At 46.4% G+C, this 26,442-nt stretch overlaps 2 protein-coding genes and 1 non-coding gene across 10 annotated transcripts in view; 2 read left to right on the forward strand and 1 right to left on the reverse strand.

Annotated features, from left to right (window-relative positions):
• Window positions 1-1,157: 1,157 nt before the first annotated feature.
• On the reverse strand, window positions 1,158-1,230 carry TRNAR-ACG. Its single transcript has one exon. It is a non-coding gene; the product is annotated as a tRNA-Arg (tRNA).
• A 323-nt stretch (window positions 1,231-1,553) lies between these two features.
• Window positions 1,554-9,274, forward strand: PRMT5 (protein arginine methyltransferase 5). Of its 3 annotated transcripts, none has more exons than XM_027553314.1 (17): window positions 1,554-1,694; window positions 2,359-2,477; window positions 2,788-2,873; window positions 3,031-3,165; window positions 3,518-3,630; window positions 3,963-4,012; window positions 4,219-4,382; window positions 4,825-4,986; window positions 5,162-5,239; window positions 5,332-5,390; window positions 5,478-5,600; window positions 5,683-5,858; window positions 6,703-6,812; window positions 7,060-7,153; window positions 7,335-7,451; window positions 7,755-7,819; window positions 8,727-9,274. In XM_027553314.1, the coding sequence occupies exons 1-17, from the start codon at window positions 1,585-1,587 to the stop codon at window positions 8,877-8,879; spliced, it is 1,914 nt and encodes a 637-aa protein (XP_027409115.1). In that variant the 5' UTR covers window positions 1,554-1,584; the 3' UTR covers window positions 8,880-9,274. The 3 variants fall into 3 exon arrangements, with proteins under 3 accessions (XP_027409115.1, XP_027409117.1, XP_027409116.1); XM_027553315.1 differs by having other exon boundaries at window positions 1,567-1,780; XM_027553316.1 differs by lacking the exon at window positions 2,359-2,477 and having other exon boundaries at window positions 1,561-1,694.
• A 1,217-nt stretch (window positions 9,275-10,491) lies between these two features.
• The window catches only part of RBM23 (RNA binding motif protein 23), a 48,212-nt gene continuing 32,261 nt past the window's right edge, over window positions 10,492-26,442 (forward strand). Inside the window, exons 1-15 of one of the 6 annotated variants that reach the window (XM_027553322.1) lie at window positions 10,494-10,692; window positions 13,121-13,151; window positions 14,042-14,117; window positions 14,687-14,844; window positions 15,317-15,364; window positions 15,494-15,667; window positions 15,914-15,967; window positions 16,118-16,235; window positions 16,332-16,484; window positions 16,569-16,706; window positions 17,237-17,302; window positions 18,782-18,977; window positions 19,064-19,195; window positions 19,282-19,366; window positions 19,452-20,478. In XM_027553322.1, coding sequence (XP_027409123.1) covers window positions 14,052-14,117; window positions 14,687-14,844; window positions 15,317-15,364; window positions 15,494-15,667; window positions 15,914-15,967; window positions 16,118-16,235; window positions 16,332-16,484; window positions 16,569-16,706; window positions 17,237-17,302; window positions 18,782-18,977; window positions 19,064-19,195; window positions 19,282-19,366; window positions 19,452-19,455 — 1,392 coding nt within the window. In that variant the 5' untranslated portion in view covers window positions 10,494-10,692; window positions 13,121-13,151; window positions 14,042-14,051 and the 3' untranslated portion in view covers window positions 19,456-20,478. Of the gene's footprint in view, window positions 10,693-13,120; window positions 13,152-14,041; window positions 14,118-14,686; window positions 14,845-15,316; window positions 15,365-15,493; window positions 15,668-15,913; window positions 15,968-16,117; window positions 16,236-16,331; window positions 16,485-16,568; window positions 16,707-17,236; window positions 17,303-17,864; window positions 17,969-18,781; window positions 18,978-19,063; window positions 19,196-19,281; window positions 20,479-26,442 lie in introns of those variants that run through there. The other 5 variants (XM_027553320.1, XM_027553318.1, XM_027553319.1 and 2 more) reach the window with 5 other exon arrangements.

Below are 26,442 nucleotides of genomic sequence, written 5' to 3' on the forward strand. Positions count from 1 at the left end.
TATAATTCTAAAACTGTTTTAAGAAATAAAGTCTAGTTAATAAGAAGAAGATAGGATAAAAGTACCTCCAATTCTTAAGCTTCATAGGCATTTTCTTATTTCTTTAGTTTTCTAAGCTTTATCTTTTGGGGGCACGCACTAAATACATTGCACCCAGGGCTCCTTATAGCTTATCCTATCCATACCCATTCCGTATTTCTCAGAACTCTGATCCCCCACGGGCTACGGTCATCTCAACCAGTCTCGTGGCTAGTCACTACCTCTCTTCTGGCGATTTCCAAATCTTGTCTGGTTCAGGATCACTATTCATCCAACTCTCTGTTACACAGCGCCCCCTAGGCGTCAAATTCAGCATTTCCAAACCGAAACCCTGATTCTCCCTAAAAGAGCTTCTCACTTCCTGTAGCACTCAAAGAGGCCAAAATCTTGGGCTTCACCCGCAGACTTCCCATGTCAGGCTTCCTGTCAGTCGGTCACTAAGTGATCTCCTGCCTCGGGCCTTTCGTATTGTGTTCTCTATCCATCCTCGCTGCCAGGCCCTCAACACCGCTGGGCCCCTGCCTTCAGGTTCTCTTTCTCCTCCCTATATCTTTCTTTGCTTCATTCTTTTCCTTCTTTTCCATCCCTGTAGCAGCTGTTCACAAAGGAAAATGTAGAGATTCTCTCAAAAGGAAAATGTAGAGATTCTCTCAAAAGGAAAATGTTGAGATTCTCTCAGGTCTCCGCCAGGCTGTTCATAACTCCTCTCCACTGTAATTCCTCACCATGAGTTTTTTTTTTTTTTCCTTCCTATCTTAGTGTGTGTTTAGATATTTATTTATTTTTTGTTTGTTTGAAATATAGAATAGAAAGGAATTGGTGGCTAAATTGCCACAATCTATTTTAAAATATACTAAGGCCCATACAAAGCCCAGTTTAGTCATTACCTTAATTTTCTCAGGATTTTGAAGGACCTAAGTAGAGACACAAGAACCACCTTTGAATTAGGCAATGGAAAAAGCTGACATAAAATGGCTGCAGAAAGCAATAAAATTATGAGCTAAAAATGAGGGTAAGAGGAGATCATAAGGAAATTTACAAAGGGAAGAACGGGAGACTTTCAAAATACTGCTTATGACAGTATTGCATGGGATGCAACAAAAACGCACGCGTCCCACCGAGCCAGCCAGGAGTCGAACCTGGAATCTTCTGATCCGTAGTCAGACGCGTTATCCATTGCGCCACTGGCCCCGAGACGACTTTGGTGGCCCCAATGATGACACTTCAAGCTTATACTGCAGGGCTTCATGGGACGTGTAGTCTCTGCACGGAGTTCTACGAGTACACGAAGCATTATGGGAGATTAAATTCGTCGAGAACTAGACCCTGAGATTGGTGATTTTTCCGAAGCCTCGACGTACGTCACTGTGCAGCCCGCGGATTGGCGAGAAGAGCCACTCCCCACCCCTCCTCCTCCAGCTCCAGAGCCGTGGGAGACGCTCTGGTTGTTAAGGTGAAACGTCCCGCCTTCTGGGGGCTTTTTTCCGGCTTTGTGATTGGCTGCTAGCTTCAGGGAATCTCGGCGTGGATTGCGCGAGGGAAAAGATGGCGGCGATGGCGGTCGGTGGTGCCGGTGGAAGCCGCGTGTCCAGCGGGAGGGACCTGAATTGCGTCCCCGAAATAGCTGACACACTGGGGGCTGTGGCCAAGCAGGGGTGAGGGCCTGGACCTCTGCGAGCTGAATGCGGGGTCCGAACTCGGGGACCGAGAGGGACAGACCAGTCATCCCCGAGAGGCAGGGGTGAGGGGGTCGAAGTGGATGAGACCAGGGCGGGAGAAACCATTTAGTCCTTCGGGATGAGAAGCCTCGGGCCCTGGAGCTTGAGAGGAGGGCGGGAAACTTATTGGGGGCGTGTGGTTACTGAACCCCAAAGTCGGAGGAGTTATCAGGTAAACTCAAAAAGGGGGCGTAGAGACCTCCCGGGCCCTGGAGAGCGAGATTACCGTATGAAATTGGGAGAAATAGGAGGTTAGGGAGAGGAGAGCTAAACCTTGAGGGGGGATACTTGGGCAGTACTGCTGCCGATCTGGATGTGACAGTCTCGGAAAACCAGTGACAGCAGAGTAGAAAGTCCACGTGGTGTGGATATTCATCTTTTCTCTTAACTCATCTTTTCCATGGCTGTGTCCTGGCGAGAAATTGAGGCACAGTACAGCGGAAGTGATATGCCCCAAGGTTGGCTGAATTCAGCAGTCTAGTCGGGTCGCTGGTGGCAGCCGAAAGGGTTGTGCAGAATCAAGAGAGCCAGTCCAATTACTTGGATCTCTGGGCACTGCTGCTGTCTTTACATGACGATTCTGGGTCTGTCGCGGTTGTAGGTTTGATTTCCTCTGCATGCCTGTGTTCCACCCGCGTTTCAAGAGGGAATTCACTCAGGAACCTGCTAAGAGTCGGCCGGGCCCCCAGACACGATCAGACCTACTGCTGTCAGGAAGGGGTAGGGAGCATCCCACATGCCCCTTAATTATTAGAGGCAGTAACAACTTATGCTTTATCAGTGCCTTCCTCCTCTTCCTTTCTTGACTTGGATATATTGGTTCGCCCCACGGATATAGATAACTCGTGTTCTCTCCTTACCTGCCTACTAAAAGCCTTAGTTCCCTGTTCTGTCAGGCTCTCCTGTATCTGTGATAGAAAAAGTCTTTGTCTTTCATCTCTAACTCTATTCCCTGTTAAGAACTAGAAATTGAATGAGTAAAGTGCTGAACCTTATTTAGTCTTTGTCTTTCTTGGGTGGGGGAGTGCAGACTGGAATACACTAATTGTGGGAAAGCTTTCTCCATGGATTCGTCCAGACTCAAAAGTGGAGAAGATACGCAGGAACTCTGAGGCGGTAAGACTGACCTCTTCACTGACTCTAAATACCTGTAAACAAGCTGGGTGGGGAGAGCACTTTTTCTCCACTCTGTAACTTAGTAAATTTGATATAATGCAATTAAAGCTATTTGAGCTGCTAGCTCTTAACTTTATCCTTTTAATCTCTATTCCAGGCTATGTTACAGGAGCTGAATTTTGGGGCATATTTGGGTCTTCCAGCTTTCCTGCTGCCCCTAAATCAGGAAGATAACACAAACTTGGCGAGAGTTTTGACCAATCACATCCACACTGGCCACCACTCCTCCATGGTATGGCGAGGGCTTCCTTTCCTGCTGCATATTATGATAGTCAGGCTGTGCTAAGTATCTTCTTGTTCCTAGCCATTCAGTAAAGGGTGCATTTGGGAGAATTGAAATGTCAGTACTGCCTACCCACAATAAGAGTGGTAAGCAAAGTATTATAAAACGTACAGAATATCAGTTATTTCCCGCAACTTCCAGAGATAAAAGACAGCATATAATCACAACTTGGGAAAAGGATATAAGGGGATTAGCTTGAAATCTGGATCAAGATCGTTTTAATTGAAGGAAGCTTTCTGGACCTAATGGGTTCAAAACAATTCTAAATAGGGTGTTGAACCTATTTATTATTCATGTGCAGTTCTGGATGCGGGTGCCATTGGTGGCACCAGAGGACCTGAGAGATGATATAATTGAGAACGCACCAACTTCACACACAGAGGAGTACAGTGGAGAGGAGAAGACATGGATGTGGTATGTTTCCTTTTGCGGCTGTACCTGGGGTGGAGGGAAGTACAGAGTGGAACCTGTAGGAAGGTCTCCCTGAGGTGTGGTGATTGGTGGGCCATATGTATTTGATGGGCTTCCCTGGTGGCTCAGACAGTAAATGGTCTGCCTGCAATGCTGGAGACCTGGGTTCAATCCCTAGGTCAGGAAGATCCCCTGGAGAAGGAACTGGCAAACCACTCTAGTATTCATGTCTGGAAAATTCCATGGACAAAGGAGCCTGGAGGGCTACACTCCATGGGGTCACAAAGAGTTGAACACGACTGAGCAACTAACTTCTGTGTTTTGACTCTGCACAGGTGGCACAACTTCCGGACCTTATGTGATTACAGCAAGAGGATTGCAGTGGGTAAGTCCACAAAGATCCTGGGATAGGTTATCCTTCTCTGAAGTCCTGTGACTAAAAATCAGGAGTCTCATGTATACTTGGCTGCTGGGGCATACTTTCTCCATGCTTTAGTCTGCCTTCCTTAAGGAGGAGACAGATCTTGCACAAAAGAGCACGCAAAGATTCTGGCCTATGTGATTGACAGGTCTTTGTTTTCCCTTTTGTAGCTCTTGAAATTGGTGCTGACCTCCCATCTAATCATGTCATTGATCGTTGGCTTGGGGAGCCCATCAAAGCAGCCATTCTCCCCACTAGCATTTTCCTGACCAATAAGAAGGGATTTCCTGTTCTTTCTAAGATGCACCAGAGGTTGATCTTCCGACTTCTCAAGGTGTGTAGTGGAAGGGTTCTAAAGGTGTTCCAGCTAATCTTGTTTTACTCACACATGTGTGATGGGATTTTTTTTTTTTTTTTTTTCCCTTTGTGGGGCTGACTCTTCCTCTCTAATTTCTGGAGCGCAATTTCAGCAAAGCTGGGGGCCTTGAGAGCAAAAGAACAAATAGCAGTAGAAGCCCCAGAAACATTTCAAAAGGAATCGGGTATCATGAGAACTTTGCAGAAAGTTTGATCTAAGAAGTTCCAGCAATGATTCATGGGGTCCCTTGTGCCAGGTGATGCTTATGTGGTATAGGAGGGCTCTTGGTGCTTTTGTTGGTATTCAGAGGTATTTGGTGATCTGGGCCTTATTTTATGCTGAAGCTCTTTGACCATAAGCTTCAATAATACCCTCTTGGTTCAAGGACTGTGTCTGATGGCCTTACTTATTCTCACAGTTGGAGGTACAGTTCATCATCACAGGCACCAACCACCACTCAGAGAAGGAGTTCTGCTCCTACCTCCAATACTTGGAATACCTGAGCCAGAACCGACCTCCACCCAATGCCTACGAACTCTTTGCCAAGGGCTATGAAGATTACCTGCAGTCCCCACTCCAGGTGGGTCTGGTGTCCACTAAGAGGATGGGGGTGGGGGGAGGAAATGTATCTTGAGAGCAGGTACCATAAAATCTCACTGGAGCTCAGGGGACAGTGGGAAGGTTTTGGTATTCTGGTGCACTGTCCTTGCCAAAAAGTGGCTAACTTACTCTGTCTTTTTCCTCTCATTCATCAGCCACTGATGGATAACCTGGAATCTCAGACATACGAAGTGTTCGAAAAGGACCCCATCAAATACTCTCAGTACCAGCAGGTACAGTATGGGTCTCAGTATCAGGCAAAGGGCTGGGATGACCTGGGTGAAGATGGCATTACAGCCACAGGGTCTTCCCTCCTGCCCCTCAGGCCATCTATAAATGTCTGTTAGATCGAGTGCCAGAGGAAGAGAAGGACACCAATATCCAGTGAGTGCTCTCTGCCTGATTCCCAGAGATGTGCATGCCTGCCTCTCTACATGTACAGTCAGCTTGACTGCTCCCTCTGTTTCTTAGAGTGCTGATGGTGCTGGGAGCAGGCCGGGGGCCCCTGGTGAATGCTTCCCTGCGGGCCGCCAAGCAGGCTGACCGGCGGATAAAATTGTACGCTGTGGAGAAGAACCCAAATGCTGTGGTGACGTGAGTGGCAACCTTGATGCTGGGAAGTTTGGCCCCAGTGCCAGTATTTCTTTCTCCTCCTGACTCGTTTCATCTGTTTCAGGTTGGAGAACTGGCAGTTTGAAGAATGGGGAAGCCAGGTGACAGTAGTCTCATCGGACATGCGGGAGTGGGTGGCTCCAGAGAAAGCAGATATCATTGTCAGTGAGCTTCTGGGGTCCTTTGCTGACAATGAACTGTCACCTGAGTGCCTGGATGGAGCCCAGCACTTCCTAAAAGGTGCCTCCAGGCTGGGGTGTACTGAATAAGGGGATTGGATTATCAACTGGGAAGGCTCCTGGGTTGGGCAGGGGTGGGTATGGCAGCATCTTAGAAGAGGTTACAGAGTTTAGGGGAGGCAGGGCTGACTTGAGTCAGTGCCCTTAGCCAGTGACACAATCTCCCTGAACCTCGGGTGTGGGTGTTCACATCTGTAAAATGAGGGGAGTGGACCAGAGCAGAAACTTAAAAAATATTTATTTAGTCATTTATGGCTGTGCTGGGTCTCCGTTGCTGCATGGACTTTTCTCTAGTTGGGGAGAGCAGGGGCTACTCTCTAGTTGCCGTGCATGGGCTTCTCATTGCAGTGGCTTCTCCTGCTGCAGTGCACAGGCTCTGGGGCGCGTGGGCTCAGTAGTTGTGGTACATAGGCTTAGTTCCTCCTCTTGCATGTGGGATCTTTCCAGATCAGGGATCGAACCCATGTCTTCTGCATTTGCAGATGGACTCTTTACCACTGAGCCACCAGGAAAGCCCCCAGAGCAGAGATTCTTAGTCTGAGATCTGTGGACTCCCTGAACTGCCATGACATGTACCTTGGATTTAGCTTTCATCACTAGCTCAAAGGAAAGAAAGTTAAGGACCATTAGATTAGAATACTTTGGGTTCCTTCCAGTTTTACTCTTATGTGACTCTAAATTAACCTGGAAGTAGAATGCTTTAGGGCATGAGCAGGGGGCAGGGTGGCCTGGGAATGTGGCAACATGGAGCTGCCTGGTCTTTTTTGATGTGGGAGGTCTGGGCCTTCAGTACAGATACACCATTTCCATCCGCTGGGAAGTAATGTGCCCCTTCTGCTCTGCAGATGATGGCGTGAGCATTCCTGGGGAGTACACCTCCTTTCTAGCTCCCATCTCCTCCTCCAAGCTATACAATGAGGTCCGAGCCTGTCGGGAAAAGGACCGTGACCCTGAGGTAAAGAGCCACTCTCTTCTGGCGGTCTCTTCTCTCTTTAATGCTTTTCTTTTTCTCTGTCAGCATAACTGTTTTCTTCCACTGGAGGAGATGAAGAGATGAAGGAGTTGGGGATGTGGGAAATTAACTGAAGTGAAACTACGTTTTTATCTTTGTCCGTGTCGTTAGAGCTTGGGCTGTATTCCCTGAGGAATTAGGTAGTGCTCACCTGTCTTCTTCAGATATCATTTTCTCTGTTTTGGCACAGGCCCAGTTTGAGATGCCTTATGTGGTACGACTGCACAATTTCCACCAGCTGTCTGCACCCCAGCCCTGTTTTACCTTCAGCCATCCTAACAGAGGTGGGTTCCTGCATGGCTGTCCTCTGACTGAATGGGGAGCTCACCTCCCTGGTTTCTTCCCTTGCTGTCCTGGGTCTATCTGGCCTCTTATCTAGGCTTCCTTTCCTGGTTCCTGCTTATGCTTTACCAAGCTGTCTACGGTTTCTGGTTCCTCATCACCCACACAGCTCTTCCCTGACAGATCCTATGATTGACAACAATCGCTACTGTACCTTGGAGTTTCCTGTGGAGGTGAACACAGTGCTGCATGGTTTTGCAGGCTACTTTGAGACTGTGCTTTATCAGGACATCACTCTGAGTGAGTGTCTGGGGCAGTGGATGGGGGTTTAGGAGTATGCTACCTGGGCAGCTTATGTATTTAATACATGTTGCATTTGGAGTCACAAGGAACTGAGCGATCAGTGAATGGAGATCTTTGATGACTTGTTTCCATGTTTACAGATGAGACTGTCCTCAACCTAGGCAAAAAACAGAGTCACGGAGACCTTGTTTTGTTGTTGTTGTTAATTTTTATTGGAATATAGTTAAAACAATGTTGTGTTAGTTTCAGGTGTACAGCAATCAGTTATTCTCAATTTTTATCATTATTTTGTCCACTTAGGTATCCGTCCAGAGACTCACTCTCCTGGGATGTTTTCATGGTTTCCCATCCTCTTCCCCATTAAGGTAGGTTTCACCTTAAGGCTCCTTGGGTTAAAAAGTAACTTATGGCATTGATGTTTTGCCCCTTTCCTCCTCCCAGGATAACGCTTGGCTGTGACCCTTGTTCTGCTGCTCTCACGTGCAGTTGTAGATGTTGGGATATTTGCAGTGGCCTTCCACCTGGCTTCCCACATCTACTTAGGCTGTTCTTCTGTCCATTCTGTACCTGGAGCAAGAGTCTTCTTTTAAAAGCACAACTATGATCCTGTCTCTCTCTCCTGCTTTTAAAACCCTTCAATATCTTTCCAGTTCCCTTAGGATAAAGTTTGTTTTGGCACATAGCATGTGGGATCTTAGTTCCCTGACCAGGGATTGAACCCACGCTCCACACAGTGGAAGTGCAGAGTCTTAACCACTGGACCGCCAGAGAAGTCCCAGGATAAAGTCTTAAATCTTCCTTAGACTTGGTGTGATCTAGTTTTCACCTGCATTTGCAGCTGCTGTCCTTTGTTTACATTGCTCAGTCCTTGGACCTTCTTTTGGTTCCTCTAATACCCCATGTTCTTTCCTGCCTCAGGGTTTTTCACACCTTTGTCCTCTGCCTATAAAGTTCTTGGCTCATTTTCTGACCCAGGTGACTTTATCTTCCAGGTCTTATTAGACATTCTTATTGTCAGATAATTTTCCCTGACCTCATAGACTAGGTTAGCATTACTTTTCATAGGTACTGTCCCTGTTCACAGCATTCATCCTACTTTTGATTATTTGTTCAGTGTCAGATTGTTCAGTTCTGATTATTTGTTCTGATAGATTTCAAACTTCATGAGGGTTGGAATGTTACGTTTCATCATTATCTCCACACTTAACTTAGTACCTTGCCACATAAAATTCATTAGCTCCACCCTGAACCTCCCTATCTTTCTTCTTATAGCAGCCCATTACGGTGCGTGAAGGCCAGACCATCTGTGTGCGTTTCTGGCGATGCAGCAACTCTAAGAAGGTGTGGTATGAGTGGGCTGTGACGGCACCGGTCTGCTCTGCTATTCACAACCCCACAGGCCGCTCTTACACCATTGGCCTCTAGCCCTGCCTGCAAGTGTCTGGAAGCCTTGGAAGCAGCTGCAGATTCTGTTCCTGTAGCACAGAAGGTGCAGTACACCATGGGCTCTGATTCGCTGTGCCCATCAGAGAGGAACATTTCAGTCTGCTTTCCTACCTTACGTCAAGATGGCAAAGGAGAATTGTGGGGCTCACGCCACCAATCTGTGAAGACTTCAGGCCTGAGCATGAGGAATTCATGTTGGATCTGTGGCTACTCCAACAGGCATTCAGCCTCAAAGGCTCCCTGGGATAGCTCTGAGAACATGTGTATTGAACAAATTTTCAGCCCACTTCCCTGTCCATCTCTGTTCCTATTTTGATGGTTTTGTGTAAGGAGGAAATACAAATAAAATGAGGTTATGGTCTTTCCTGCTCCAACTCTGCTGCCCCCTGCCTCTACTTCTTCAACTATTACTTACACATATTCAGATCTATGCTCTTATCCAATACTTGAAGGGGCCTAGGTTTATTTCCTATCTAAGAAGCTTAGTGATGACTCTTGGACTCCCAGGTACAAGCCTTTCTGACCAGCTACAGAGAGGTCTTGTCCTTTAGGACCTGATTAGGTTCTTTTCTGGGGAGGAGGCATGGAGTTTGCTGCCACGGAGAGAGATGGGGTAGTGAGTGAAGCCAGCTTCCCTTCCACCTTCCTGAGCTGCTGCACTACCAGCTCCTCTGTTACCTCTTGGGAGTGTTAACTGGAAGTCATCCACACTTCTCCAGCAAGAAGCCATTTATTTTGTTTGGATAAAAACACAGGATTAGAGTTTGAAGTCCTAAGAGGTAATCTAGTTCAAGTTTAGATTTTTACAGAAAAGGAATTGGTATAATGATAAAAAGTTAATATTCAAATCAGTACTCAAACGGTTCCTGTGAGTTCATGGCCGTCTCCCATGTTTTAATCAGCTACGTTTTTGGCAGCTATATTAGGCAGTTGAAGTATCTGGGAGTTCTGGAGGCTCCTGGAATGTGAGGGTGGACGTCAGATAGACGGCTGAGTACAGCTGCACCCAGTCACCTGAGACACTGCCTGAAGTTTACCCTTGCAGTGGGAGCTGTAGGGGCACTGATTTCAACTGAAAAGTATGTGAGATGTGGAAGAAGATAAACCTGTCACAGACTTGAGGTTCAAGCACTGAGGGCAGGAGGCAGCGGTTGGGAACGGGGGATGTGGAGCTCAACACTCCTCCCCTAGGGAAGTAACTGCAGTTGCTCTCCACAATGCTGTTCTGGATAAGCCCGACTTGAGCTCCTTGGCAAATCAGTAAGGATGGGCAAGGACCTCAACTGCACCTCATTACCTCGCGGTGTTGGCCCAGACTACCACTGTGCTGGGAGCTGGAAAGGAGGGTTCTGTCTCAGTTCCCTCACCGCTTTCCCCGCCTTCCGCAAATCGTGAAACCAATGAGAGCAATAGGCGGGTACCTAAGGACTTTTCTGCTTTCCTTGAGTCTCGTCAAGGTTAACCAATCAATGGGAACTTGACTGTTGCTAAGAGACCTTTGAGTTTGGCTCCACCCACACTCAGGATTTTAGCCAATGAAAATCTGTACTTTGGACTGTTGCCGCGAAACCAGTGAGATAAATTCCAGCGGCCAAATGTCTCGGCGCCTGCGCAGATTGGGGAAGGTTCTGGAAGACAGTGGGGCTGCCGCCATTTTGCGGGAAGAGGAGCGGCTCCGGCTCTAGTGCTGCTTTTACTGCCGAGTCTCTGGAAGATAGCGGTGTTTCGTGCACCCCGCCACACCCAAAGGAACAGGGGGAACCGGGACCCCCGCTGCGGGGACCCGGAACTGGTAAGAAACCTCGAAACCGGGTTCCCCCCGCAACGTCACCTATGCGTGACGTTGCCGCGCGGCCCCTCCCCTTGACGTCACAGGCAGAAAATGGAGTCCGGAGCAGAGTCAGGCAAACTTTTAAAATAAAAGAAAATTTAAAAAAAAAAGTTTTTGCTTATTTTGACCTGGAACTGTTCGCTGCCTAACTAGTCACTGGCACGATTTTAGGAATCGGCACCCTCGTGGCTGTATCCTTAAGCGATGAAGATGTTTCAAGGATTCGAATGACTGGTCTCTTGGTCCCCGTAGCCCTGACGTTCAGGGTGTGCCACACTGTGGAGGGAGCTCGTGGGATCCGTTTTCAACCCCTAGTGGCGCCAGAGAGAGATGAGGGAATTGAGCTTTCTTCCTCAGTCTTCCGTATGTGGAAGACTTAGGTTCACTATGTTGGCGGCTCTGCCCACATACTCCGTGGTGGTAGAGGAGCATACGGGGGGCCACATAGGAGGTTTTAGCATCGGGACGCTGGCCTTCACAGAGATGCTGCCAGTTACTTACTTGTAGGACCGTTTTTCGAAGCGTGGCGTTGGTTTGTTACACAAGGGAATGTTTTTGTCTTTCTCACTGTTCTTGTTCTTAATTAAGCTGTCTTCAGTTTGGAGATATTTGTGCCCAGCTCAGTGACCAGACCCAGGAGGTGGCGCTGCCCCTCACCCCTGGGACTCCAGCGTTTGGTGAATGAATTCTGTCTGATTGGGACTATTATTTTCGCTCTCCTGTGGCCCGGCTGCCTTGGGGCCTAAGTGCTGCCTTGGGTCTAGTCTGTGCTGTGACAAGGTCCATGCAATATCATGATGGTGGGTCCCTAATGCAATTTTTGGAGCAGGGTTGGAAGAAAGCAGTATAATGTTTTAAGGTATGGTATTGAATGGATTTTGACCCATAAGTTAGAACTTAAAGAGTTCGAAAACTCCGGACCTGAAAGCGCACAAGTGTTTGGGACTTTATGGCAGCCCACTCTAGTGTTCTTGCCTGGAGAATCCCAGGGACGGGGGAGCCTGGTGGGCTGCCGTCTATGGGGTCGCACAGAGTCGGACACTACAGAAGCGATTTAGCAGCAGCAGCAGCAGAAAGATAGACTAAACCCAGCAAGATTCCAAGTTTTAAAGTGTGCTAGTGTTTTATATATGTGTGTTTCTAAATATATCCATTCATTTGTTTCTTAGGTCTGAAAACTTTATTCCACACGTAGGGGTTCCTTTGTCAACTTATGTGAAAGTTGTTGCATATCTTAAGTTATCCTTGCACAGTACTAGCACTCAACAAAGAGCAGTTCTTGAAACTAGAAAGGCAGGCTATAAAAAACGAAGAGGAGTGTTATGACACTTAGAAAATTTGTATAGACTTGGCAGTCAAATGACTGAACAGTTTGTAGATCAAAAACTTACTTATAGAACCATTTTTTCCCCCACCATAGGTCAGATAGCATATATTAAAATCAGCCTGGTTCCTAATATTTTGAAGCATATACTGTATGTGTTTTTTTTTTTTTTTTGAAGCATATACTATTGCGAACTGGTTATCTCTATAAGCCACACAATAAGATGTGACTAATGAGACTCATTCTTTTCATATACCTATAAGGACATTAATTCTCCAGATGAGTGTATATTTAAAAATAGACATCTTGGCATGCTGTGTACTTTTTTTTTTTTTTAAGAAATTTCCTTTTAAGTCTAAGTTACAAACCACAAGAGAGAGTGGTAACCTGAACATTAGAGTCAGAAGACTTCTGATCAAGGATCAGCTCCTCCATTTGAGCTTTGTGACTTTGGGCTGTTCACAGAACCTCCATTTTTTCATCTGTGCATTAGATCCAGTATTGCCTGTAGCATATGTTACCATTGATTTCTAAATAAATGTAAGAGATTGAGTTCACTGGTTTTTAGACACCTATTTGATTTTGGTTTGGTTTCCATTTTAAGCCTTAAATTTGGGTCCAACTAAGTTTAATGTTGGCTGCTTCCAAGAATCTTATCTTTGTAACATGTTTAGCATAGTGCCCAGCAATGTCAGGTACTACAAATGATAAATATGATTACTTTTATTAAATCATCAAAATAGGCTGTGGACTCTGTCTCCAGTCAAGACAGCATGATTGGATGATGCATTAGCTGCTTTAAAAAGCTGGTTTTACATATCTTGTGTATATGGAAAGTCTTTAATTATAATTAGCCTCTCTGCATAGAAATTCTTCAGATTAGTTTTTTTTTTCAGTTTTATTAAGATATCAGTGACGTAGAATAAAACTGTACATGTTAAGGTGTACATTTTGGTGGGTTTTGTTATGTACTAACACCCATGAAACCATCGCCCCCCTCAAATTCCAAAATGTTCTTTTATACTCTTTTCATCCTGGCCCCTCCCCACCTGTTCCTATCCCTAGGTAACCACTGACCTGCTTTCTGTCACTACAGGTTAGTTTGCATTTTCTAAAATTTTATGTAAATGTACATCATACAGTATGTACTTTTTTTTGATAACCTCTTTCAGTGTAATTATTTTGAGATTTATCTGTTACATATTTTGATAATTTTGGAGCAGTAATCTTTGAATAATTTATCCTGTTGATTTCGTTTGGTGTCTTCTGTTTTTATTATTTGACAGACCTGTGACAAACAGACTTGAGAAAGACCATTGCTAAATATGAAAGCTTGGGGTAGGCGAGAAGTCCTACTGTATGTCTAGACAGAAATGCTTCAGAGTGGGACTGGTTAAGCCATCTTAATCACAGTCTTTTTGAAGTACCCAAACTCTAGTTGGTGTTGTACAGAAGATGCTTAATGATGAATCCCCTCATTTTTGTGTGTTTGGGTCAGGGATGTGGGGAAAAGCTTAGGACAAATCTGCATTATTCTGGTATTACTTTGTCTTGCTTTTAATTTTTATTCTTGTAGTCTTACCTTTTTAATGGAATATGTGCCAATTTAAGTTTAAAGCAATTATTTATTCAGAATTTTGAATAGTAGAATGGAGGCCAAGTGCCCACTATAAATAGTAAGTATGAGTACCTGCATTTTCTTTTAACAGGAAAAGGAAGGACCATATTATATTTTGTCTCTCCCTAGACATGTGATTTTCTTCTAGACCCTGACCTTTTATAAGCCACAAAGCAGAACTAGTTCAGATCTGCAAGATGCAAAAATAAATGTAGGGTAAACAACAGCTGGTAAGATGTTTGCTTTGGAGTTCGAGAAACAAAACTGTATATTCTGATGTCTGTTTCTTCAAAGGGGGAGGGAATGTGGGGTGCTGGAAGGGGAGAAAAAATATAAATGAGGTTCTTATGTATCGATATCTTCCCCAGATCTGCTACAATGGCATCCGATGACTTTGATATAGTGATTGAGGCCATGCTGGAGGCTCCCTATAAAAAAGAGGAGGTAATATTCCCTAGCTCACTCTTGGAATTGGGTTAGTAAGAAAAAGCAGTTGTGGCTCATCAGTTTCAATGTTTTAGGAATTTTCTTTCCCTGTTCATTTATTATGTACAGTGGCTATTCATGAAAGGTATAATCTTTCAGTAGTCACTGCTAGAGACCAGTACTCAAGGCCATACTTGCAGAAAGGGCCCCGAAAATTGGAGGTGAGGGGGCAACATAAAGTTGGGATGGGAACCCTTTGCTCACAGCTGTCAGTGACACAGAAGAAAGTTGCTACATCTCAGACGTAACTCATTTATCACTCTCCTGGGAAATAGGTGTTAGTGGAACGAACACATGTGGGATAACTAACGTTTGACATTAAAATCTCATCTCTTCTTTTTGGGTAGTTTCCATCCTTCTCTTACTCTCTTTGTTAGGAGATCTACGTGCTCAGAAACTGTTAAGATAATTGAGAGTTTTAATTTCATGAGCTTTCTTCCTTGTCCACTTTTGTTCTTTCCTTGCCCAATGGAATTTGTGTGTCTGCCACCTGATGCCTTGTGTCATTTTCCTGGTGAACCCCTTAGGATGGGCAGCAAAGGAAAGAGGCTAAAAAGGACAGTCCCAGCAACACGACCAACAGCACCAGCAGCATTGACACCCGTAGCTGTGGTACCGATGGGAGCAGCGTCACTGATGGGACCAGTGCCGCCAATGGGAACGGCACGAGTGGGGAGGCAAGCAAGTAAGTGTGGCATGGGGAAAGTGGGTTGGCCGCTTGGGGAGGGAAAACAGCTTTGTCCATTATAGAAACAGCTGGAACAGAGAGGTGGTTGTTCATAAGACTTTCTACTTTAGTAATGGCTCCACTGGGTCATGGGAATAATGGTGATTTGGTGTAATGATCTTCCAGTGTAGACTTGTGGATCAGTCCTAGTTTTGATGTATTTCATTTGAATAAAATAACAAGAGGATCTCTGATCTGAAAACACCAGATACTGTTCTGTTCCATGGAGGGGAAATGGCCATTTCATATACCTGACAGTGTTCAGGGCTGTTTGTAAACTGATGTCATACCATTGTCATGAACGCCTGCCATACTGTCTTCTAGATTTTGGTCTTTTGCTGGTTTTTGTTTCACCCTAGCCTCACTGTCATTGGCTTTCCTTGGGAGAGAGAATGAAACCTCTGTAATAAGAGTTGATACTCTCTCACAGGAAGAAGAGGAGTCGGAGCCATAGTAAAAGCAGGGAGAGAAAACGCAGGTCAGTCATTCTGGGGACACTTGGGTTTTGAGAGTTATAAATGGAAAGATACCAGGGAAAGCTATATATGAAAGGCCAGAGGAGGTCGGTTGGTTTTTTAAGGAACTTAATATTCTTTTTTATCCATAGTCGTAGTCGAGACCGGGATCGTCACAGGCGGAAAAATAGTCGGAGCCGAAGTCGAGATCGGCAGCGTCGCCACCGCAGCCGTAGCTGGGATCGTCGACATAGTAGTGAGTCACGAAGTCGAGACTGGCGTCGTGAGGATCGTGTGCACTACAGGAGTCCACCGCTTGCCGCTGGGTATCACCTTCTGCTAATAAGATCACCTTTGTATTCTGGGTAAAACCAAGTGCACCGTGGTCCCTGCCTAAGGGTGCCTGTGTCCTGTTGTTGGGATGGGCAGGAGACCCAGTTACTGGAGGGGTGATAACTCAGAACTTGCATGTGTGATGAGATGCTGTAATCTTTTTTCTTGTGGTGGAAGACTCAGCACTGGGCCAATGTCAATAGAGGTGGTTTTCAGTTTTGTTGTTCTCTGTTCTGTAGGCGTAGGTATGGACACAGTAAGAGTCCTCATTTCAGAGAGAAGAGCCCAGTCAGGTGAGTTGATAATGAGCACTCTTTCAGGGACTGTGAATTATGAATAAAAAGTGGTTTGAGGCAAACCATAGGAATGTGTAGATCTTGAGGGCAGCTGAAGAAAGATGACCAAGTATTGGGAGGGAAGGTCTCAGCAGTTGTGCTCTGCAGGGAGCCCGTTGACAACCTGAGTCCGGAGGAGCGGGACGCCCGCACGGTGTTCTGCATGCAGTTAGCTGCCCGCATTCGGCCTCGAGACCTGGAGGACTTTTTCTCTGCTGTTGGCAAGGTAACCCTCTTCTCCCTCTTAGTTAGCTTGGGGTAGCCTGTCTTCTATCCATCCCCCTTTATGCCCAACTCAGGATTTCCGTTCTGCCCTGGATAGGTTCGAGATGTCCGTATCATCTCAGATCGGAACTCACGTCGGTCTAAAGGCATTGCCTATGTAGAATTCTGTGAGATACAGTCTGTGCCGCTGGCCATTGGGCTGACTGGGCAGCGGCTGCTAGGAGTGCCTATCATTGTACAGGCCTCACAGGTGAGCAGCCTGAGAAATGGACTTGAGAAGATGGAGTTGAATGTGGTAGGTGTGAGCGTAACCTATCATTTCCTCCTTCCACAGGCTGAGAAAAACCGCCTGGCAGCCATGGCCAATAATCTGCAGAAGGGCAGTGGTGGACCAGTGCGCCTTTATGTGGGCTCCCTACACTGCAATATCACCGAGGACATGCTCCGGGGCATCTTGGAGCCCTTTGGCAAAGTGAGTAGAAAGAGAGGGGAACCTCTGAAGGGAGTTGGGAAAAGTGGGGAGGGTGAGTGTACCTCCTCATCTGTCTGATCATGGTTAACCCATTGCATGTTTCATAAGGGCCATGTGGGTCCCTCCTGGGAAAGTTGGCTCCATCTCTGTATTCTTACTGCTCAGGAGATAAATTAGGCACTGTGAAATCAAATAGTGGGGTCCAGATTAAGTAAGATGAGTCAGCAAAAGTGTTTTAGAAAGAAATGGCTTTTGTTTCTCTTTTTAAAATGATTTGGAGAGACATAATAGGTTGGTTAGAAAGATAGAGGTGTTTAGAACAATCTAAATAGGGGACTTTCCTGGTGGCTCAGTTGCTAAGACTCTGTGCTTCCACTGCACAGGGCACAGATCACAGATTCCATCCCTGGTGGAGAAACTAAGGTCCTATGTGACGCATGCTATGCATAGCACAGCCAAAAAAAAGTCTGGGTAGGAAAGAGCAAAGGTGTGGCTTAGCCAGAAGATTGTTATTTCTCTTTATTTTGCAGATTGATAATATTGTCTTGATGAAGGACTCAGAAACAGGCCGCTCCAAAGGTTATGGTTTTATTACGGTGAGTCTCTAGTCTTTAACTTGTAATTTTAGTTTAGGTTTGTCCACTTGTCTGATTTTGTAGCTCAGCTTCATCCTCCTCCCATAGGAACGGTCTTAATGACCCATAAACCCTGCTGCCTGAAGCTTGGACTAGCCTTCTGCCCCTTGAGATGAATGCATTGCTTGAGATCTTGGCTTTGCTCCCACACTCTGTCAGTGGCACTGGTATGGGGTGTCCAGGAGTTCAACCAGCCTCCCTGGTGCTACAACTTGCTCTTTGGGTAATAGTAATAATTCCAGGCTGCAGCTGAGGTTGGGGGATGAGGGAGGTCAGGTATGGGCTTTATTGTAGATGTGTGTTATAGATTTGGTATATTTTCATGATGAGGTGGGAATAAGAAGTTATATACTTCCTTCTGTTGCTACCCTGATTGAAGCAGTTTCTCCACTGAAAAATACTTTCATATTTAAATACTATCGTAGGGAAAATAGTGAGGCCACCTAATAGTGGGCAAGTCTCACCTCTTCCTGACACTCCAACAAAATTGTCTCCCATAACTGGTTCTTCCATGTGACTCCAGGCTGAGGACTGGTTGCCAGCCACAAAGTCTGATAGAAGCTGCTATGTTCTGGGCTCAATCCAGGCAGCCTACACCCCCACAGTTGCCTGCAGGGCAGAGGGGAGGTAGGTTATGTTCTACCATGGGAATTGCTCATCACAGAAGTATCCAGTAAAAGCAAGCCACCTACATACACCACCTGCCTAGGAACTGTCATTACCACGTGCCAGGCCCTAGGGCAGGTAATACCAGAGTAAATAAAGTCAGCTGTGAGGTTCACGGTGGCAAGTACCTTTTTTAGCTCCACACGTGACTCAGATTCAGAAAGGTTCCTCTGGCATCTTTCTTCCCTTGTGTTACTGCCTTTTAGGTCAACACCCTTGACACATAAACAGCAGATTAGGAATCCTCATTATGTCAGGCTGCTGCTGAAAGGGACTAGAGAGTTAGAGGCCCTATGGCCAGTAGGCCAGAGAGGTGGGGTGGGAGTGGGAATGCAATCTTGCTTTCAGTACCAGGCTGTGTGCCCTCTTGAGGCTGTGCCTTTCCTAGTTCTTGACTAAGGACTGAAACTTACTAGTCCTGAGGGCTGAAGTGAAACTCAGGAGCCTTGGATCTCAGCCTGTATTACTTCCATCTGATACATACCAATTTGTGAAACAGCCAGTCAGGCGAGGTTCCCTACAGATAACACACTGTTAGGTTCTTAGTGGAGCTGGAAGATTGAAAAGTGATGGCCCTTGAGTCAGCTGGAAAGGGTTCTTTTCAGAGAACCATTTGGGAGGATGGGATCCTAGGTGACATTCCTTGGGAAAGAAAAGTTTGAGCCACAGTAAGCATGCGATTTTCTTGGGACATTAGGACTAGGGAGTGTTCGTGGGGCTTTGAGAGCATGTCTGTGGCCAGGAGGTACCTGATACGGCCTGGATTTCTTGTAGTTCTCTGACTCAGAGTGTGCCCGACGGGCCTTGGAACAGTTGAATGGCTTTGAGCTTGCTGGTCGACCTATGAGGATTGGCCACGTGACCGAGCGACCGGATGGTGGCACAGATATCACTTTTCCTGATGGAGACCAGGAGCTAGACCTGGGATCAGCGGGTGGACATTTGCAGCTCATGGCCAAGTTGGCAGAAGGTAGGTTTCTTTGTGGAGTGAAGAACGTGGGGTTGAGTTTTACATTGGGGGTTAGGACTTAACCCCATCTCTTCTTTCCCTCTGAGGCTCTGGAATCCAGCTGCCAACCACCACTGCTGCTGCTGCTGCTGTGGCCCAAGCTGCTGCTGCTCAAGCTGCTGCCCTGCAATTGAATGGAGCAGTTCCCCTGGGCGCCCTGAACCCAGCGGCCCTGACTGGTAGACTTGAACTTGGGGAAGGGAGAGAAGGGTTAGGCCTGGAAGGCAGGAATACTCTGCTAACTCTCCGTGCCTCTCTGTTCCAGCTCTGAGTCCGGCCCTGAACCTCGCCTCCCAGGCAATCGCCTCCCAGTGCTTCCAGCTTTCCAGCCTCTTTACCCCCCAAACCATGTGAGTCACAAGGCCCAACTCGCATCGGTGTTTATAGTTATTTTCTTTCCTTCAGCTTCCTATTTACATCTTCTCCTTGCCACAGGTAAATTAGTGGCTCGGTCCACTGCCTCCCTGTGCCTCTGGGTCCTGCCACTCCCTGCTCCACATCTACCCTTCCATGGCCCCTTCTCTCCGTTTTGTGGACCAAGCCATTCTGAGGGCATGAACACTGACGGTGGGGGAACTGGGGCCCCCCTTAGACACCAAGAAGGGCTCCTACCCACCACAGCCCTGGTGGGAATAGACTCTGCTGATCAAAGCTGCTGATCGAAGAGAACAGCATCTTCATTTGCATTGAACATCTGTTTCTCTGTGTTCATCATCTCCTGGGATGACCTTCATTGTCCTTCCCAACCACCTCTTACTGATTCTTCGATTCCTACCCCTTTGGGAAGGCCATAGGGCATTAACTGAAGAAACTAACTGCTCTCCTTCTGTACCTTTATCTTGCAATCTGTCGCAGAAATCCCCTGAAACCTCTGGTTTGTGAGGACTTTGGAGTGTGAGGGGTTGAACCGTGCTGCTACAGGGCCCTGGAAGGTAGTGCGGACGTGTGCGTTGGGAAGCCTGCCTTAGACCTCACCTTGGGGCCAGAACTGCTTCTGTGGGCTCAGGATCTTGCTGGGAGGTGCGGGAATAATCTGCCAGCCATTTTGGATGTCTTTGGGGCATTCAGGAATTTAATGAAAGATAGGGTACCTTTCTGGTACCATCCAGCTTTGTGTAGTTGTCTTTTCCTTTGGCCCAGGGTGGGAGTATGGAGGGGAGACTGCTTCTCTCCACCACTTCCCTGGGCCTCTGGAGACTGGGCTCAGCCCAGCTGTTAAAGCCACTCTTGTCCCCTCGCTGGACACACATGAGCCCTTGTCACTGGATTTTATACTCTGTGTCTATGTACATAAATATAAATATATATATATATATAAACTTTGTACAAAAGGCATGTCCCACTGTTGTGGCGGCTGCTGCCCATATGTGTGTGGTCTCAGTCTGTTAGTGTGTCTGTCTGATGTTAACTTCTGAGCCAACACCACAAATGGTTCTTGGGATATAAAATATTTGTAATGTCATTGTGTTTTCTTTCCTTAATTTAAAAAAAATCAGATCTTTTGGAAGAAAAACAGACAAGACACACACCCTGTCTGTATCTGCTTTATACTCCCATGGTCTTCATGCCCTGTGGTCTCCACCTGTCTTTATCTTAATTATCTCTAAACATACGTGCCCATTGGACAGACTCTCCAGCTCTGGCTCTACCTGGGGACAGATCTTGTCTTTCCACCAGATGGCAGTGTGACAGTAGCACATGCTGCCCTTCTTCTGGGGGTGGGGTGGGGTTGGGTGGGGGGGTTGTGATCCTGAGAAGCGTAAGTACTAAAGAAGCCTCCTCAGCTCACCATTCTTACCCTGTGGCCTGCCTTTGGACCTCTTTGTGTAGAAATCCAATCTAGTATCCAAAGGGGTTTGGGCATTATACATCAGGGCTCCCCTAGGCCTTAGGTCTGTAATTGTTCGTCCTTTCAGTCCCCTCAACTCTTGCTTCCCGTATGGCTCAGCCTGGGACAACACAGGCCTGGGCTGATCATGCATTCCAGGGAGCTGTTCTAGGCATGGCCTTACCAAAGGTGAGGCACACCTTCCTCTGCCTGCTTTGTAAGGCTTAGGACAGGGGGCAAGCCCAGAGCCTGGGTCACCAACTGCGGACCAGCCAAGAGAAAAAGGTCTGAGGTTCCAGGGACAGAGCTGAACCTCAGACCTGTCTTCCTCCTGTGGGCCGCCTCCATTCTTTACTGGTCTCTATGGCAACAATGTTAAGGCTTTATTGTCATGCTAAAAATATGGATAATTGCTGCTAGGTTTTTTAATTTGTCAGTTAAGGCTTCTAAACAGAGTGCTGGTTTTTTGGTGGTGAGCTTCTGAGGTTGCTCTTGACACTGAAGTGTTAAGTACATGAAACCTACTTGTGGCACAGAATGCCACTGGGACTCCGGAGGGATTTCTAGACTGCTGCAACCTCACCCACTGTCACCCCTACCCCCTCCTTATCCTTGTTTGCTCTCTGGACCTGAAGAAGGGAAGGAGGCTGCATTATTTTTAGGTAGGAGCAGCTGGCTGTAGCCCAGTCCCCATGTAGTTATTGATTGGGATGCTAATGCATCCTGAGCTCAGTACAGACTATTTGTATACATCATCCTAAGGTTGTGGACCAGGTCTCCTCATGGCAGTCTCAAATGCCTTCAGACTACAAGTACGCACAGGCCTTGCCTCCTGCCTCAGGTGGCCCAATCACTACTCAGTTTCCTTATATTTCCATGCCTGGCTGTTTTGCCTTCCTGCACTGTGGGTCCTTCCACCTCAGTTCTTCCTTGCTCTCAGATCCTCACGTAACATTTTGCAGGAGAAAGACAAGGATGAAAGTAAGGGGATGTCTAAGACAACTTCTGTTCTAGTGTTAACCCATATAAGGTGACAGCATCTAATGGGTGACAGTGTCACTGCCTGTGACTCAAGGCCTTCTTATTACTCATAACTCTATAGGAGGTGGTTGGAGTGTAGAGAAGGGGGCAGTAGATAACCCCTTAGCTCAGCCTAATGTAAAGAAGCCTCCCTCAACCTCCTGCCTGAGCATGGTGGCTTAAGGTGAGAGTAGAGATGAGACTGTTCAAATCCGTTCCCAGTGCAGTTACGATTTCCCCACCAATCCTCAGCTCTAAAGGGGATTTTCATCTGACTTTTGGCTTACAGCTTCCACTTTTGTCTTCTCTGAGGCAGCCCTGTTCTTTAAACTGCTGTATTCTTGACATTGGGATTCATCCTATTTCCTTCTTAGACTCTAACCACTCCTAGATGTGAGCTACCATGGAAGCAGTGCTGTGACTTACGAACCTTTAGTCTTCGCGTTTTGCACTTACGAAAAAGGGAAATGAACTAATAAAAACTTAAAGGAAGATACTCTGTCATAGCCTCTCTTTTCTCTTAAAGTCTGGTGTGAATCAGGAAGTGTTACTTGGACAGTGAGAAGAGGCTGTTCTGGCTCTGAAAAGTGAGTGGTGGGAGGTGGTTAACAATAATGAGAATTTATATTTATGCAGCATTTATTGTGGGTTAGGCATTGCTCTAATCATTTTAGTCATTTAATCCTCACAAGGACTCTCTGAAGTATTCTTTTATCATCTTCACTTTGTCACTGAGGAAACTGACACCCAAAAGGTTAACTAACTTGTCCCTCGATGATGTAATTAACAAGTTTGGGATCCCAGTCCAGACAGTCTAGCTTCAGATCCCTTGATCTTAACCTGCTTCTCAGCATCACTGTGAAAGCCAAAGCCTTGGAGTCATGGGGAAGTGTCACTTGTTCTGTCTCTATATCCACACTTCTCAGTATGTCTTGACTTTTTCCACCTCCACGTCTACTGTCTTGTTCTTTCTTGTCTTACACTGTCTTATTCTTTCTGCTGGTCAAAAATCCTGTCCTTTAAGATACTGATGTTTTCCTAGTTGAAATTTATTTTCCTTTCAGTATTCTTGGTCCTATTATAGTTCTTATTCTGACTTTATTTACAGTTCTTTGTAAACTGTTACTTGGTGGTTATATCTTGATGAAGTCAACCTTAGGTGTGTTATTTTCATTATTGTTGTCTTTGCACATAGTTTATATCTGTTGAGTTAAATTAATCCCCTCTCAGTTCAAGTCAGACCTAGGCTTTCCAAAAGCTATCCCCTGTAGCCTGCTTAGCTCAGCAGCCTCTTTCATTTCTTCCTCACCCTTCTAAAAGAGAAGGCAGCTTTACTCTTTTTGCGGTTACCATGGTAGCCTATGATGCTTTCTGTCTAAAGTGCTGCTACCGCCATCAGAGACTGACGTTTCCTTGGCAACCAGGTGAAGTCAGTAGGCATGAGCTGAATGCAGGAAAGGAACTCTGGTCTGAGAAGCTGTGTATCTGAATTTTCTGGCTTCAATTATCCCCTCTTCCCTCCCAACTTTTATACACTGTATCCAGAATTGATTGCTCTCAATATGTGTTCTTGACTGAAAGAGCTCTGTGTGAGGTGAAGTAGACCAATTAACTCAGGTCATGTGAGGAGATGGAGGCAAGAAAAGATCTGATCAAAGATCACTTTTAAAAGTTGGATGAGTTTTCTTGGCTTTCCCAGATGATCTGCTCTCAAGAGCCCTTAAGGAGTTGGCTGGAGTTACTGGAGACCCATTAAGCAGTTATTTTTGAGGGCAATGGGTGGATGAGGTGCATGAAGATTGTAAAGGAGCCAGTCAGTGCTGGATTGCAAAAGAAGGGAAACAATGACCTTGGAAATCAGAGAACTTGTCAGATTTGCCAGTATTCCAGAAAGGATGGGAACTTCAATCAGCTTTCAAGCATCTTGAAACCTGCTTGTTTAAAATGAGTGGTGCTGAGAATCTGCCTCCTCCTCCCACTTCCTAGACCTGACCAAGACAGGGTACCTCCACCCTGCAGCAGAAATAACATACCGTGGAACACCACCATGTGGTTCAGATCTCTCTTCTGCCACAAATCAGCTGAGTCAGCTTGGGTATTACTTCACTTCTGCAACTCGGACTCACCTGTAGAAAGGAAATGATTACAAAAGTTCCTGTCGCAGGCATGTCCTGAGGATTCAGTGAAATGATGCATGAAGAGGGCTTAGAACTGGCTGGTTTGTCCTCATTCCCATTCCTGGGAATGTCTCCACACTTGGCTTTCTACCTGCTTCAGCCTCAGAGAATGCTCGAGATTTACAGGGGGGTGATAGGGCCCTACCGATGACAGGGCAGTGATTAAAATAAACCTGAACTGTTCTGGGCTTAAGTACCAGGCTCACAAGGCCCCGGGTCACCCACAGTCAGGCTATCTTTCAGGAAAACCAGTCATCCCACTGGCCCAATCTCCTTTTATACTTGAAACTCTACAATGGGATTACAACCAGATGGCTTTGGAAAATCAAGGTGAGCCCCTCCGGTACCTTCAGGCTACCGAGCACCCTCTGCTTGGTCTGGCTTGGGAAAATCCCAGAGCATTCTCTCTTACCGTCCTTTGCAAACTGCCCTCCTAATCTCCCCCAAGCATTCCTATAGCACCTGTCTTTCTTGGTTTCCAGAGCCTAACTCTACCTGCTCTGGCAGTTCAGAGTAAGTATTTTAAATCAGCATTGGTCCTCTGCCTAAGGTTATAATTTGAACAGAAAAATGGGAAACTAGTATAAGACCATCCTTAGGCTTCAGTTGCCAATCTTCCCCTCAATACTCCCCAAAAAAGAAATCCAATAATGGGTCTCTTGAGTCCTGTGGGAGGTATGTTGGACTCTGTGGACCGCAACTTCAACGTGTATGCCCAGAGCAGGCTATGCTTTGAGAGATTCAAACATTACATGGTGCCTGAATAAGGGGCCGGACACAGGTTGCCAAAAAACATTACTTCCCTATACTCCAATAAAAATTTTAAATAATAATAATGAATTTTTTTTTTTAAAAAAGCATAACTTCCACTGCTCACTTGTTTATTTATGAAGATATTTGCATTTTATCTAGCCTTCATCACATCTGGTAGGATGTGGGATCTTTGTTCCCTGGCCAGGGATTGAACCCATGCACCCTGCAGTGAGAGTGTGGAGTTTTAACCACTGAACCACCGTTATCCTCATTTTAAATTGGGAGAGCTGAGGTTCAGAAAGACAGGAGAGGTTAATAGTGACTTTCTCCATAGACTTCTGAGTGCCAGCTGAAAAGGCTTGCATAGCCCCATCGAATTTGTATTCACACCTGGAGTTTACATGGTCTCTAGGTTGTAAAGGCATGACATCAAGATTCAAATTCCTTGAGTATATCCATCTGAGAGCCCCCGGATGATAGAGGACTCAGAAGCAGGATGCTCTTAATCTGGCTTTGGGGCCCTTTTCCAACTTGGATGCACCATCCCCCCAAATTGTGCTCTGTCCTATACAGTGAGGGTCTCTGCCTCATCATGTGGCAGGCTGCCCACCGTTTCTTTTGTGCATTTTCTCAGGTGGTTTTGCCACAAGGTGTTTCTTTCCCTTCTCCCCCTTCTATCTACAGCCTATGTATAGCCTTCAAGGCCCAGTTCCTAATATATGTCTTCCGAATGTTCTGTTTCTTTCATTCAGACTTCTTAGAGCACTTGTTACAGCTTGCAGTTAGAATGTGTACTTTGCTGCTGCTCCGGCCGTGTCAGTGCTTCCTCCGCCTGGTCCCTGCTCTCCAGCACGATTGTAAGCTGCCTGCGGGCAGGGATAGCGTCTTGTTTTCTCCATAGGGCCCACCACAGTGACTTGCATATACAGCACTTGAGTGGAACAAGCATTTGTAGATTAAAGATTAAAAAGTCCAGGAAAATTTTACTTAGACTGATGCAGATTGGAGTAATGTTAGATAAATTAAAAGATGTATGTGTGGATGGACTTTCTGGGATTGAAGATTTAACCCAGAAGACTTATGGAGTGTCCTTCCAGAGCTCTGGTGGCCTTTCAGTAGACAAAAGCCCTTGCTCCAGTCTCTAGAGGAAAGTTAGATGTAGCAGGGCAGAACTGTAAGCACAGGCCTAGAGCAGAGTGCTCTTGGCCAATGAGGAGGCCTTGTGGGCCAGGGTGGGTGGGGTTTGTAGAGATTGGGCAGGGGCTGGGCTAAGGGAGCAAAGACCCCAAGATAAAATCACAGTGGTTAAGAGGATATGAGGGCAGAGAGGAACTTACCTGGTTCAGGCAGCTCGGCTCCAGGCCCCTTTGCTGGTCTCTAATGGCAGCCCAGGTCAACAGCCTGCTCTTACTTGGCCTTGATCAGAGAGGATGAAGAGTTGGCCAGGCTCTCAGAGAAGACCCCATCTCTCCGAAGTCTGGCAGGAGCAGGGCTTCAGTTTCCGTCTGTTCTGAGCTCTTCTGTAGGCGTTTGGAGGGAACACACAGATGGGTCGGGCTGATGGAACTGGCTGAGTTGGGGGGAGGGAAGCTTGTAGCGTGTGTGGCTCCCTTATGGGGGAGGTCCTGCCATCATCATCTTTAGAATT

Source organism: Bos indicus x Bos taurus, chromosome 10 (assembly GCF_003369695.1).
Source record: "Bos indicus x Bos taurus breed Angus x Brahman F1 hybrid chromosome 10, Bos_hybrid_MaternalHap_v2.0, whole genome shotgun sequence".
Classification (NCBI taxonomy): Eukaryota; Metazoa; Chordata; class Mammalia; order Artiodactyla; family Bovidae; genus Bos; species Bos indicus x Bos taurus.